Source organism: Saccostrea cucullata, unplaced genomic scaffold (genome assembly GCF_032062105.1).
Source record: "Saccostrea cucullata isolate Sc308-1 unplaced genomic scaffold, CSIRO_AGI_Scuc_v1 ctg132, whole genome shotgun sequence".
In the NCBI taxonomy this organism is placed as follows: Eukaryota; Metazoa; Mollusca; class Bivalvia; order Ostreida; family Ostreidae; genus Saccostrea; species Saccostrea cuccullata.
Window position 1 is genome coordinate 37,501 of NW_026927480.1, and position 14,592 is coordinate 52,092.

At 31.5% G+C, this 14,592-nt stretch overlaps 1 protein-coding gene across 1 annotated transcript in view; it reads right to left on the minus strand.

Moving 5' to 3' along the window:
• The window catches only part of LOC134274615 (mucin-19-like), a 34,467-nt gene that overhangs the window by 152 nt on the left and 19,723 nt on the right, over positions 1-14,592 (minus strand). Inside the window, exons 10-44 of the mRNA XM_062756892.1 lie at positions 13,608-13,658; positions 13,363-13,419; positions 12,460-12,528; positions 12,227-12,274; positions 11,656-11,805; positions 11,342-11,386; positions 10,266-10,304; positions 9,864-9,890; positions 9,683-9,739; positions 9,142-9,162; positions 8,968-9,012; positions 8,648-8,701; positions 8,497-8,526; positions 8,101-8,184; positions 7,680-7,886; positions 7,482-7,583; positions 7,253-7,294; positions 6,954-6,998; positions 6,517-6,573; positions 6,165-6,185; positions 5,950-5,967; positions 5,626-5,643; positions 3,930-4,187; positions 3,376-3,711; positions 2,936-3,091; positions 2,593-2,826; positions 2,325-2,345; positions 2,005-2,037; positions 1,827-1,850; positions 1,561-1,584; positions 1,263-1,286; positions 981-1,013; positions 799-825; positions 545-598; positions 1-268 (exon numbers count right to left, since the gene is read on the minus strand). The exon at positions 1-268 is cut by the window's left edge and continues 152 nt beyond it. Coding sequence (XP_062612876.1) covers positions 258-268; positions 545-598; positions 799-825; positions 981-1,013; positions 1,263-1,286; positions 1,561-1,584; positions 1,827-1,850; positions 2,005-2,037; positions 2,325-2,345; positions 2,593-2,826; positions 2,936-3,091; positions 3,376-3,711; positions 3,930-4,187; positions 5,626-5,643; positions 5,950-5,967; positions 6,165-6,185; positions 6,517-6,573; positions 6,954-6,998; positions 7,253-7,294; positions 7,482-7,583; positions 7,680-7,886; positions 8,101-8,184; positions 8,497-8,526; positions 8,648-8,701; positions 8,968-9,012; positions 9,142-9,162; positions 9,683-9,739; positions 9,864-9,890; positions 10,266-10,304; positions 11,342-11,386; positions 11,656-11,805; positions 12,227-12,274; positions 12,460-12,528; positions 13,363-13,419; positions 13,608-13,658 — 2,522 coding nt within the window. The 3' untranslated portion in view covers positions 1-257. The remainder of the gene's footprint in view (positions 269-544; positions 599-798; positions 826-980; positions 1,014-1,262; positions 1,287-1,560; positions 1,585-1,826; positions 1,851-2,004; positions 2,038-2,324; positions 2,346-2,592; positions 2,827-2,935; positions 3,092-3,375; positions 3,712-3,929; positions 4,188-5,625; positions 5,644-5,949; positions 5,968-6,164; positions 6,186-6,516; positions 6,574-6,953; positions 6,999-7,252; positions 7,295-7,481; positions 7,584-7,679; positions 7,887-8,100; positions 8,185-8,496; positions 8,527-8,647; positions 8,702-8,967; positions 9,013-9,141; positions 9,163-9,682; positions 9,740-9,863; positions 9,891-10,265; positions 10,305-11,341; positions 11,387-11,655; positions 11,806-12,226; positions 12,275-12,459; positions 12,529-13,362; positions 13,420-13,607; positions 13,659-14,592) is intronic.

A 14,592-nucleotide genomic window follows, 5' to 3' on the forward strand; every position in this document is an offset into this window, starting at 1 on the left:
ATTTAGCTGACAATTATAATGCATGACAAACCGATACGGTTCGAATCGGAGTACAAAAAACATTGAAGTACTTTTACATAGTCTTACATATATATTCACTATTCACCATTGATGCCATGTTTAAAATTATTCCAAGGGATAACATGGGTTATCTGCCCTTTTTGTCATTATTTTGACACGCCCCCTATCGCCTGATGATGTGTCTATTTGCAGCATGATGCGAGAACTGGATAGACAATGATATGTTAATTACGGTTCTACTTCATTCCTACAATAAAAATACAAAAAAGTAATGATAAAAATACTAACTTAATATCATTCCGACAATAAAAATACCAAAAAAGGTAATGTGAAAAATACAAACTTTATAAGCAACATTTTCACATGTAATCAAAAACTGCCGTTTTTTTACGTTTAGCAAATATCACTGAATGAATGGACTCTTCGACAGTTTTATTTTTTGGTCTTAAATCAAGCAAGAAATCATTAAAATTCCAGACGTTAATGATTTTATCTTCAAGAACAATAATAATTATGTTATTACCTGGCAATGCTCTGTTGGATGCTCCTAGTGACCCCATGGAACCCATTAATGACACTGAAGAGAAAAAAGCATACATTAAGAATGAATTCCAAGTGAGACTCATTTCTGATCTGATTTTTTAAAAATGTTTTCTACTGACTGCTATTGTTTTACAATATTAGAGGAGGTAATCAAATTTAGAAAGAAATTTCAAAAGAATATTAAAAGTTGAATACATGCATGACGTCATTCTAAAATGGCTGACGTCAACTTACTTCTTGAAGCCATTTTCATCTGTGCTCCTAAGGTAAGAGAAAAAAAAAATAAATGAAATATTTGTACTCTTTAGATTTACTTCAGTACATTTTATAAAATAGAAATACATGTACTAAATAAATAAAATTTAAATAAACGATAACTTAAAAATTGAATATCAGAATCTGATAAGCGAACTTACTTCTTGCCTGCATGACATCACCAAGGTTGTCAGCTAAAAAAAGGGAGGAGAGGCATGAAAAACATAGCCATCACATAGAGTGCTATTCAAAGTACATTGTTTACTAATAAACACAAAGATAAATCATATCATTATGCAATATGATGATAATATTAAAAATGACATGTACAGGATATCTTTATTGAAGTTAAGATACCACAACCTACATTTCGCATTAGATATCATGGCCTATATTGAACATTAAAGTTCAATGAGCAATTTTTATTTATACAATATACAAACCAATTTGATCAGGTGTCATTCCAGCTGTAATGAAAAAGATGAAATGTTTTAATTAATAAAATTTTGTCAAAAAAGAATTTAAGAAAAAAAAAACATTTTGTTGTTTACAACTTCATTGTGAGAAATTCATGTTTAAATAGATATTAATTGGCTAATTTGCTTATCTCCAGTGTGGCAATATCAGATGTTTTGGAGGTATATTTCAAGTAACGTAAAATATGTTAAACTTCCGCGTTTCCACCATCCTCCATCACTAGCCTTTAAATTGATGGGATTAGGATCCTAAAACACAACCTACCTTGCCTCATCTGAATAGCCTTCACTGTAAACAAAAGAAATAGAAAAATTATGAGAACTTTTGCCTAAATTTGAGAAAGAAAACCTCCACTTTAGATAAAATCGTAGAGAAGCTGACAAAAAACTCAATTTTGCGTATTTATTGTTTTAGAAATTGATTTGAATATATTTGTTTGTTTAATTGCAAGATGTTCTTTGTTGGATGGAAATTATGTAAGTCAGAAATATTGAACTAGAAAAGATAATGCAAGATAAACATGGACTTACTTTTGATGTCCATTGGCATGGAGGCTAAAATAAAAAATAAAACAGATATTAAAAACAAAACAGAGTAATACAGGAAAGTAAATAAATACGTTTAAACATTTTTTTATAATTTAAAATGGGAAAAAAAATCTTAAGTTATATTTTCTATTTGAACGTTCCCTTTCATTCCTTTACTTACATGCCATGCGTGAAGTTCCTCCCATTATGTCAGCTGAAAGACATAAATTAATAAACAAATAAATAAACAAATATATAAATAAATTTTGATAAATCATCAAAAAAGCCGTAATAGATTAGTTGAAAAGTTTCATTATTACTACAATTTGCAACCAATTTTGAATAGTGTATTAATATACTGCACTTGTATGTAACCCGTTCCTTTAAATTACATGGCTTGAAAACACAAGGTAGATCTGTCGTGAAAAGTAAGCTACATGTAGTTGAGAATGTTAATCTCTATTTAGAAGAATGTCTGTGTCTATTTAGAACATACATTACCTATTTGATCTGGTATAAGACCTGAAAAATAAATACAAATACACATTGTATTAAAAAGTCAGAAATGAAAAAAAGAAAGTAAACCTTTTCTTTAAAAAAATGTATTGCGTCTCACAAAATGACTGCATATATTTGAAAATCTTAATAATATAATTCTGAGGTGCACGTGGAAAAATTCAAATTACAATATAGGACGAAAAAACCTTTTAAGATTAGCTGAATGCTTCAGATAGAAATCAAGAATTGAATTTAAAAAGATAAAACTTACCAATGCTGGCGAAAAGCATGTCTGTGTTAGCTCCGCTATTTAGCATCTGATTAAACGAATTTGCTCCACCGGAAGAAGCTGGAGCACCCATACTTCCGGTTCCGCCCAGCATGGATGCTTGACCTCCCATATTTCCGGTTCCGCCCATCATGGATGCTTGGCCTCCCATATTTCCGGTTCCGCCCATCATTGAGGTGTGATCAGAAAATCCTGAAGTAGGAATTGGGTCTGTACCTTAGTAGGCATAAGATGAATTTAAGCCAAAAAGATCTTTGAAAACAAAACAAAATTTACAGAAATACAACAACAGAAACGTAAATTAGAGAAAATAAGGTTGTTATACCTAGTCCCATTCCATTGATCCCACCCATTCCAAACATGTTGTTCATGCTGTCGGCACCAAAGCCCGCCTGAATCTGGGTAGGCATTGGATTCATCAAGAATCCCATGTGAGACAATTGTCCGGCAGCGTTATTTGGTGTTAGTCCAAAAAAGGAGTCTGTAGTAAAGAGGTTGAAACAAGGTTCAAGAAAAGACATTCCTCATGTAATCAAATACAGAGAGGACATTTAATTCATTGTCGCAAAAGCAATGTTTCAAGGTTTTATCCGGAGTTGATTATATGTAGTTTTTATTGTTAAGTTCATACATGAAACTTGAAGACTGCAAGACTTTCAACCAATATTCTAAAGTTTGAATATAGCTTTGTGAAACATTTTAAGGCTAACAAGTGTGTAACTTTTCAAGCTGCATCAACAAGTAAATATCTAACAAAGTTCAAACCTGCTGTGGTGGCAATAGGTGGCGTGGTGGTGATCGTCGGTGGCGCTGTTGTTGTAACAGCCATGTTGTTGACGCCTGGCCATACGTTTAAGGTGTTCTGAACTGTGGCCTGGTTATTCCAAGGTGACGTCGCCGCGGCCTTGCTATTAACAGGGACAGGAGGGAGTACTTTTTCTAGCGCATTTGTAGCTGACTGTGCAGTTTTCTGCTGGAAGCTAACTTGAAGTGGCGAATTCATCACTGATTTCGAATTAGCTGGTTCTTGATATTGGATTTTTTCTATTGTAGATTTTGTTGGTAATCGTGAGGTTCTGAAGGGGTCTGGTGGGGGGATTGCTGTAATGAAAATTCCCATGATGCACAAGGAGTTTTTCAAGTAACAACTTAATGTAACAAGTAAGAGTACATGATTTTATTTGATTGAATTTAGTTCGAAAGGGAAGATGAAATTTGAAATACATCTATCTCAACCAGGTTTTAATTAACAAAAACTTTTCTGAACATTTGCTGCTTTGATATTGTTCTAAAATATGTTTTTCAGCCATTATTCCCACCCTTCTGAGACGCCGTGTCCGTCACAGCTCCTCCTCGTCCTATCGCTACAGAACTTCCGGTAATATGGCTCTTAACAGGTGTGAAGGAAGCAGAAAACAAATCAACAGGAACCGGGTCCTTTCTTCCGCCTACGGTGAAGTCTGTATTCCGTCTCCGAGATCGTCCCGAATCACTGGTTTGAGTATTTAGTGTGGACCTTTTAACCATGCCTCCCATTAAGGCAGCCATTGGATTCATGCCCATGGCACCCATACCTCCTGTAAAAGAGATTACTGATAGTAAAAACAAGAACCGAGACAAGGAAGTTAACAGCGTTCTAGGTTCTGGGGTTTTTTGTTTGCTTTCAACATCATCAATGGAGTACTATTTAATACTTTTTAAATGATTATATTGCCTTCTATGCATAATACAGCATTTTCTTATTCAAATTTGTGTTTCGCTCCAGTGTTTTGATAAAAGGTTTACAATGAATTCAACAACTTTCGCTATATTTACTAGCTTTATCTACTTTCGAACAGCGTTTCAAAATACTTCAAATTCATGTAAAAGTTAATTTTGGGGGATGATTGGAAAAAGACTTATTAAAGCTATACTGATAAATTTCACAATTAAAATAAATGTAAAAATACAACTGCTCTTGTTGATATTTAAATACAATACAGTAGTTTTTAAAAAGATCTTTTGATAATGTTAAGAACATGCTTATGGTATTTTGAATATAGATAAATAACTTTTGAGCATAGAGAAGTATATATATGTAGAAGTGATTAATTATTAGTATTGGTCATCTCTCGGGCCTACTTGTCTTTTGTTTTTCTCAGAACCACCTCTGCGATGTTCGACAAATAATGTAAATAAAACCACCGAGAACCCGCTCAGCTTCATTGATAATCTCTGATGGAAGATAATATGTGTGCATTCGTGTTTGATATTAAGCAGAACTCAATTTAATATATGACGCACAATTTTTTTTTCAATAACGTTATATTTCTTCTTCATATTTTTTTCTCAATTTTGCATCCGAATTTGTGATGAAATGACCTTGGGGGAATCAAAGTATTAAGCTTCAGTATATTAAGACTAATCTAAGAACGACTCGTTCAAAGGTTTTGTTAGTAGATGGCGCTTATGCGGAAACGCCAAAAGAAAAAAAAATGATTCTAGGATCAGTTCAAAGTTCTTATTATATTAGAAAAGAAACAAATTCACTTCTCTTATCAGCCATAAATTAAACAATTAGATTTGCATGATCAATTTGTTCAATTTTCGGTTTATCAAATAGGACAAGACTATAAATCGTTTTATTGACAAAATGGAGATAAAATTAATTGAACCACTACAATTGACCGGATTTGCTATATTTTTTCATTGGACCTCACTAGATCTTAGGCTAAAAAGAAAGTAAATATATTAGATAATAAAAGATCACCAAAAAGTAACTGAAGGTGAACCGACAGACAAGACCTATTGTTTTTTTATTCAACTCAGGACATCAACATAGTTTGAATTTAAAAGAACCACTTAGACGGTTGCTACTTAATTTCTATATATAAATATGACCTTAAAGAAGTTCACGTTGGAGATGTTATTATAAAAGGCAAAGAAATACACAGGAAATTTGATCTAGCTAATTCCATGCAAATATTGCGCGTCTATAGTGACATCACATGGGCAAAAATCCCAGAGCAAGCTTACCTCGACCGCCCATCATTCCTTTAATACAAGAATATTCACTTCAATAATTTCTTTACAAACTATATTTTTTAATTAACTTTTTTTTATTTTTTAAATAGTGAGTTTTCTAAAATAAAGATTTAAAAAAGGGAAGCAATTGCTACACTATAAGCAAGAGGGGAACTTAAAAACAAGAACACGATGATGTATTTAAATGCTATACATGCACACATGATGCAAAATGCTGATGAAAAAATGTCTGATGAATGAGATACACATGTTCACAGAAAAAATTAAATAAATATTGATTTGTGGTTAATTTGTTAGTGTCACTACGTCTCTTACCTCCCCTTGAAGGCATATCTGTTTAACACAGATCAATAAAATAACATGGAAATCACAAATATACATATACATAAAGAGAAAAATAATTACATGAAATTGCTCTCACTTTAAAATATTCAAGATTCCAGAGCTTAGATTTATGTTATATACATTTTGTTGTATTCATTTGTATTTAAACAAACTAGTATTAACCAGTAACAGACTCAGTCTCTTACCTGGTAAATCTCCTCCTAAAGCTGAAAAAGAAAACCATTATGATAAGCAAAGATAAATATTCAATCAATTAAAAAGAGTATAATTGCTTGCTGTTTTGGGTATGTAGAATAATACTTTTTTTTAAAAGAAAGATGATATTAAAATGTCCTTTAATATTCAGTTTTTAAAAGCGATTTAATATTGATGAGAACAATTAATTTTCAAGAAATGTATGCTCCTCTGGAAATTATTCTATATATATTTATATATATAAGCTCACGTTATAATTATGTACATGTACTCTAAACTTAAAATAATAAATTATACTTATTTAAGATGATAATGAAAATTAAAATAATGATTGCTCCCTACCTGCCAGAGCTCCGAGACCCCCCATTCCTCCTCCCATACCCATCATGCTGGCCAGGGCTGTAAAAGGAAGAGATGGATGTTGATAATGAACATTATAATTTTATTTTTAAATAATTTCAACCTTAACATAAAAGTCATATTTAACAAAAAAAGGATAAAATTAAATAACTGAAGTAGAACTTGATTGCAGCAATATCATTCACGTCATTACAGATTTATCTAAAAAATTCCAATCTACCAAAAATTTTTTTTTAGAAGGACACTGATTTATGACATTTATGTAAAAGTGTGCAAAATAATCGATAATGTGTGCGGAAGAAATGGGAATCCTACATTATCAATATCCTAAAATTAATGTTTTTACCTGGTGTTTAGGCTGACAACTCTGTGTGTTTCTAAAATATAAATAATCCACCTACCTCCTAAATTTCCCATACCGCCACCACCCCCTCCTCCGGCCATCATGGCTGCTGCCAAGGGATCTAAACATAACATTATATTATCTTAGTAAGTGTTAATGTAAGACATAAATATTCTGTATTAATATACTTAACCTACAGGTAAAATCTGGATTTCAGGTATGTTTAATTGAAGAAGTTGAGGAATTTTGAAAAAAAAGGACTTCTTTATTTTTAAAATCTTAAAAACGAGCTAGTAAGAAAGAAAATTTTAGAGTTATTTTATCATCAAACATTAACATTTACGAAATGTTTCTGTAGAGTTAAAAAGAACTTACTCATTCCCCCCATTAATCCGCCCATCATAGAATCCATGCCACCTTAAAAAAGTAAGAATGATAATTAACATCAAATACAATCATGGATATTTTTACTCTATTAAAAAGAATTACACCAAAACATCTCTCACTTAATTTTTTAATCCTTTGTATACATCATTGCATACAGACAGTATAAATAAATTTCGATACGCGTTTTCCTTAAGAGACAAAGTTAAGGAAGACAAACCTGATTCTTGTGGTGGAGCTGTCTCAGCATTTCCAGTTCCGGTACTACTGGACTTAGAAGATGAAGACTTGGAGGCTGTTGATTCAAGTGTTGTATATTGTACTTAAAAAGACATATTCAACATGTTCTAATCTACAAACCTACATATAAAGCTACAAAAAATGAACTTCATTAATTGAAAATTAAGGTATAACGCACCTCCTTTATTTGATTTTCCAGAGGAAGACGAGGATGACGTAGATGAAGCTTCACTTGTTGAGGCTGATGGTGGGTCAGGGCCAGGATTGCCTCCTCCTCCGCCGAGCATGCCCATTGCCTGTGCCATGGCAGCCATGTCCATTCCTCCACCACCTCCTAGAGCTGACATCATATCACCGCCCCCTCCGCCAAGTAGTGACGCAAGTCCTACATGGTACACATTACATACTCATTAAAATTTATATACATGTACATGAATATAGAATTTTATGTGGTAAAAGTTATTATTTTATTTCATTAAAATTTAAAATGCACTTTTTTTCCGCCTATTATTTAGATTTTTTTTTTCAATGACAGTTTTCTTAAACTGATGATTTTAGAGAGATGTGATCAATGAAGTCATTGCATTGTTACGTACCACCGCCCCCGCTTCCTCCCCCGAGTCCTCCAGACAGAAGACTGGCCAGTCCGCCACCACCAGATCCTCCCCCGGCACCTCCCATAGCTGTCAATCACAAGAAATAATGCAACAACCATCAACATGTGAGTTTACACTTTTTTTTTACATGTACTCATTTCTCAAGTTATTACCACATTTTGGTCATATACACATGAGGTAAACAAAGTAAATCAAAATTTCGAGCGGTTTGTACATGACAAGGCAATTCTATTATAGTACAACTTGTAAATTTGTAAATAGAGAATTGTATAAAGTCTAATAATAAATTAATTTTCAAGTCAGTACACAATTTTTGTTAAGAATTGGAAACCATATTTAAAATACAACTATTAAATTTTTAATTGACATTCATCTTACCCATCAGCATAAGTGGGTTCATTCCCATTCCTAAAAATAATAATCAAAAATAGGTCTTTGAATAAAATCTTTTGACAATATCCCGCATAATGCAATAAAACGCATAATGTAATGGAAAATCAGAGGCTTTTTTTTTTAAAAAAGCACAAACCTGACTCTCCTGGTGTAGGCTGTTCAGGGACCTCCCCGGGATCAGTAGCGGTATCTGAAGACAACATAATGGGTAATGTAATATTGAACGTAATAAATGTAATATTTAATGCAATAAATGTAATATTTTATGTAATTAATGTAATATTTTATGTAATAAATATAATATTTATGTAATATATTCAATTCAGCTTTACCATAGCAATTATCCACAAAGTCATCGTAAAAAAATATTTATAATAACACAAGTTAAAAATATTTAGGCAGGGTAATTAAAGTTTTTAGATTGAGAATGAAATTTGAAAGATGATGTATACTCACTGCCCATGCGCATATTTCTCATCATCATTCTGCGCATCATTGGGTCTGAATGAAAAAAAATGCATTTATTATGATTAGTACCCTACAATCGTTAAAAAATGCATTAATTTTGATATGATTATGCTAAATATGCATTAACTAATAGAGAAATGAATTAATATATCTGTTACTTACTCATTCCAGCCATACCCATACCTAAAATTAAAACAAAATAATGATAAAATAAAATTTATAAAATAATTAATTTTTCATATGTCAAAAAAAAACTATTGATTAATATAATTTTGAATAATTTGTAGTTGACCATTCATATTTGCATAGTTATAATAAATAGCTATCACCTTTGATTTATATCGAGTCAAAATAAAATCGACTTACTTCATGGGCCATTGAATCTACTTGCAGTGTCGACCTATTCATTGGGTCGTTGAACTGACTTTCAGTGTTATAAATATAATCGACTTACCCATTAGGTCATTGAATCGACTTACAGAGTTATATATAGAATCGACTCACTCACTGTGTCATTGAAACGACTTGTCGTGTTATAAATAGAATCGATTTAGTCATTGGGTCATTGAACTGACTTGTAGTGTTATAAATAGAATCGACTTATTCATGGGTCATTGAACTGACTGATAATTCTATAAATAGAATCGACTTACTCACTGGGTCATTGAATTGACTGGTAATTCTATCAATAGAATTGACTTACTCATTGGGTCATTGAATCGACTTGGCCTTCCACTGCTTCCGCTACTGCCAGACTCTCCTGAAAGGGTTTGAAACACATTCAATAAAACTTATTTCAGTATATTCCTGCAAGCCACGGTTTCAAAACTCATTTACAATATTTAAAGAAATGAATAGAAATTCTTAAAATAAAAAAAATATACCTCCTCCATTTCCGCCGCCCATGGATGCTACAAGGAAACAAAAAAATATATATTTTTAACAAACAACAAATAATAAAAGGGGATAGAGAAATACCTGCATATTCGTTGTAATAAAATCATACTGATAAAAGGAAGAATTACAATTACATTATGTCATTCAGTTTATCAAAAGGTGACTAAAAGCTTACATAAAAGGGTTAATGAAAGGAGACTGAAATATTACTGAAAGTGACTGTAAAACATTCATAACCGCCCCGACCCTTCACTGAATGCTCACTGAAAGGTCTAGAAAGTGTGACAGATATATTCCTTTTCCTCGTGTGAAAAAAACATCCTACATGTCTTTTACGACTTCTCATACAAATTCTTTCTCTTTAAATGCAACTTATAAGGGTTACATACCCATTAACTGACTAAAGGCGTTTCCACCAGAACCCATTCCTAAAACAAAAAGAAAAAGTTATATTTATAGAAAAAATAATGTTTAAAAAAATAAGTACAAATATCAATTTTAAATAAATGCTAAAGAAAATACTGATACATAAATAATTGTAAGTCACAATGTAAAAATCTGCTGAAAATATACTGTTTAAAGTTCTTTAATATGATTTCAGCATCAATATATCTTGAAATTTTTTCTCCAAGATTAAATGAATACAACCAGAAATTGATATTACAAACAAGTCAATGCGGAGGATATAAAAATGCAAGATACTATCATAACTAAACTCTTAAAGCGATAAGCATGGGGCTTTTGATTCTTTTCAATTATAGCACACCTCTACCAATGATGTAATTTTTATGAAACCAAAAGCGCAATAAATGCTTACATTTTTGTGACTTAAAGAATTGTCTCTCTTTCCTTACTTTGGCGAATGGGCATTTTTTTAAAAAGAGAAATTAACAAGATAAAGATTATAAATCGAGAAGTTATCGCTCTTTTTCGAAAAAAAAAATTGCAATATTGCGCTTTTATTATATGTGTAAATGTATTTATATGACTTGATGAATTTTATGTACAAGGTTTATGAAATATATGAATAGATACAAACCTTTCTTGAAATTAAATCTTGTGATTCTGTATCAATTATTTATACTTTATTAAATTTGAGTTTTGTATTGCTCTATATTAGTATTATGAAATACGATTTTAATAATGCATAAATATAAGAGTATTCCTCAGCTGTTAAAGTATGCGCTGCTTGTGAAATCAATACTTACCATCCCCTAGGGATGCTGTGCAAGAATATATACTTTTTTCAATAGAACATAAACCTTGTTCCCAGATTAAAAACAAAAACTTCAAAGCGATAATTAAAAGACATAATAATATTGACTTAATTAATTAACTAAAATAATAATCACCCTTAACAGAAAAAGCATTAGAAGACAAAATTACAATATAGAGGGCGGTAAAAATTATTGAATTATAGACACTGTTAGGACGAACATGAACGACACACAGACGGTCTATTTACCCATCATCTGTTGGAGCTGATCCGGTGACGGGGAGTTCTTAGAGTCTAAAGAAAAATACATTTTTACATAAGTTGGGAGATAAATACTGTATATGTATCAGGGTGGTGCAATAAACCGATAAATATTCTGCATTCAATTGCAAGAGGTTGACTTCCTTTCCCCTATTGTACTTTATATCTCTTCAAAATGCACAAAGAGTACTTCCCTTTTAATAGATTACATGCTTTTTAAGTTCTGTCCATTGTTGTACTGTTTTGGTCAACATCATGCCTACCATTATGAAAACAATAAAAAAAAAAGTGATGTTACTCACTTAGACTTTGCATCATCTTCTGCGCAAGTGCAGTGAAGTCGGGCTGTGATTGGACAGTTGGTGCTGGGGTCGTTGTCGTAGTCGTGGTGGTAGTCGTGGTTGTGGTGGGGCGCCTCCTTGGTGGTGCCTGGAAAGCATTGGCTCCACCACCTAAAGTCAACATAAGTTTATTCTTTCATACTCTGATAAACTTCAAGAACAACTGTAAAATGCTTTCTTCCAAAAACTTAGCATTATGAATAAAAACATGCTACGTTTGAATAGATGTAAAAGCAGTTAATATTATTTGCAATCAGTTGAATTGGAATAAGTAAGGTTTTTACATATACATATTACATACCGTATTACTTTTGACACCAGTTTTTAAGATAGTGATACAATTGAGGCCTACGATTCGACTTTTAAGGGTATTCCAGTTATGATTGTTTAGACATTCGACGAGAAGGGTTTAATAAAATATAGTTTTCCCCTCCTAGATATGATAGATATTTAAAAGCTTCCTCGTAATTTTTCTGGGAAAATTGTTATTTTTTGCCAAAAAAATTGGCACCAAACGTCAATTCACACGTACCTCCCAGAAGTCCCTGTAATTGGAGTTTTTGTTGTGGTGAAAGAACAGCTGAAATATAATTACATTCAAATATAAAAGTAATGCTTAAAATGCTATGTATCCATATAAATTATAAGTATTTTAAAAACTGAATTGTTTAAATTGAGGTATAATTTTCAAATATCATTTTGATAATATTTGTAAATGTAATTAGTTTTCTAAAAAATGATATTTTAGGAGTAGTAAAAACCAACCCAAGAAAGCTCTCATAGCATTGTCTGGCATTCCACTTCCACTAGATTGAGAGGTTTGTTTCGCTGAAGCTACCCCTGAAAAAAAATTATTATTGTCGGGATCGGGGTTAAAAGATATGTATCCTACAAAAAAGTGTTTTCTGTATTATTTTTCCTATTTATCATAGCACTTAGATTGTAATGCTCTTGTCTAAGACGACATTGCGATCTGCACAATTTAAAATAGATCCTGTTAAAATTTAATACACATACGCATGCGCGAACTAAGAGTGCAAAGCTAGACAGTTAATTTAGAGCAAATCTGTCTTAAAAGCTCTAGGATTTATTTTCTACAAATTAAAGGGAAATCTTTGAAAGCCATTAATTAAAAAGAACATATTGTTCTGCTTCAAACATTAAAATTTATTAGTGATTCTAACTGTTAATCCCAATACCTTCCATGGGAAACACAAAAACCAAAAATAAATAAAAAATAACAAATAAATAAAATTCAAATCCTGAAAACATTGTTTTTAATTTTCAGCTTGATGGCTATTCCATACTTCTGATTAATTTAAACTGAAAAGAAAATTAATTTTCAAAAATAAACATAATTAAAAAAAACCTTTATAAATATATTTTCACCATTTAGATAAATCTAATTAAAACGAACCCCCCCCCCTTATTTAAAATTCGCGGAAAAATCACATAAAAAAATCCATACAATTAACTTGGATACTTTTCAGTTCAATCGATGGCTCCTATGGATATCGCTTATTGCAAATGACTTTTACGTATTTCATAATCAATAAGGATTTCCGATATCATATCTTCACTTTGTAGTTCAGTTCATAAATTTTGATTGATATGAATTTAAGAAAAAATCATTAATTTTCACCGTGAAAGAATTTGTGCGTTGCTCACCGTAAGAATCAGATAACCCTTGACCTTGACCCAAGCCAGATAAAGTTGCATCACGGGCTATAAATAGAAACAAATGATTAATGATTAAACATTCACTACGACAAGGTTTAAAGTACATGTAATTAAACAGAATTTGCAATATTTGAAGAGTTGTTTTTGGTTTTTATGGTTATCATTGTCTAGATAATGGATGTTATAGGCATTTCAGATTGTTGTTAACAGTTCTCCTTAGTTTGGAAGCTTACTTCTTGAAGAAGTCAAAGACAGACTTGGTGAAGACGACCTGGAAGGCGAAGCTGTAATGCAGAAAAAGGTAAGTTCATCAAGTAAATATATCAAGTTAATATATTTTAATTAAATAAATCAAAGCCTAACCTTTTTTCGTGGGAAAATAATTGATAATTAAAATTAACAATTACATTATATATATCTTCATTTAAAAACAACTTATTCACTTTCTCATTCTCTCAGGTGCTTACTTTCATTTTTCTAAGTATAAAGGCAGATTTTAATACTTCGTATTCTTTCTTAGCATTAAATTTAGCAGTAGTCCCATCAGGGATCATGAATAAGTGATATTACTTGAGAAGATACAAGCAGTTGTCCTATCAGAGATAATGAATAAGTGATATTACTTGAGTATATACTTGGACTAGATAAATCGCTATATGCCATAGGAATTGGCTCTGGAAGGGCGCTTTGCGCAGTCGTTGAAGGAATTGACGTAACAGCAGTAGTAGATACCATAGTAGTAGTAGTAGGATTGGTAGTAGTAGTGTTAATGTCCAGATTTACAGTTGAATTCGCTATTATTATCTCATCTACCGATACATTTATGTTATTGGATAATTCTACAGGAGTAAATATTCAAAAACAGTTGATTAGTAATTAATCATACAACAAATAAAAACAAATATACATATATGTAAATATATATTAATACCGCAACCTGTACCAACTTATAATATTCATAAACCATAATTACAAATTAATGAAGTGTAAGTCACCATATCGACAATTAGGAGAATGTTAATCACTCACATGGTTATAAAGTCCCAAACAAAGACAAACTACAAGACACCCCAATAGAAGTTTTAAAAAATCAGTTAGTTTGCATTATGTATATTTACTTTAAAAACAATTACCACAATCATGCATGCATAAGTAAAAGTAAACCCGTGACGTTGCCTAAAGACACTTCATTATTTGTTTAATTTTATTTTTAATGTT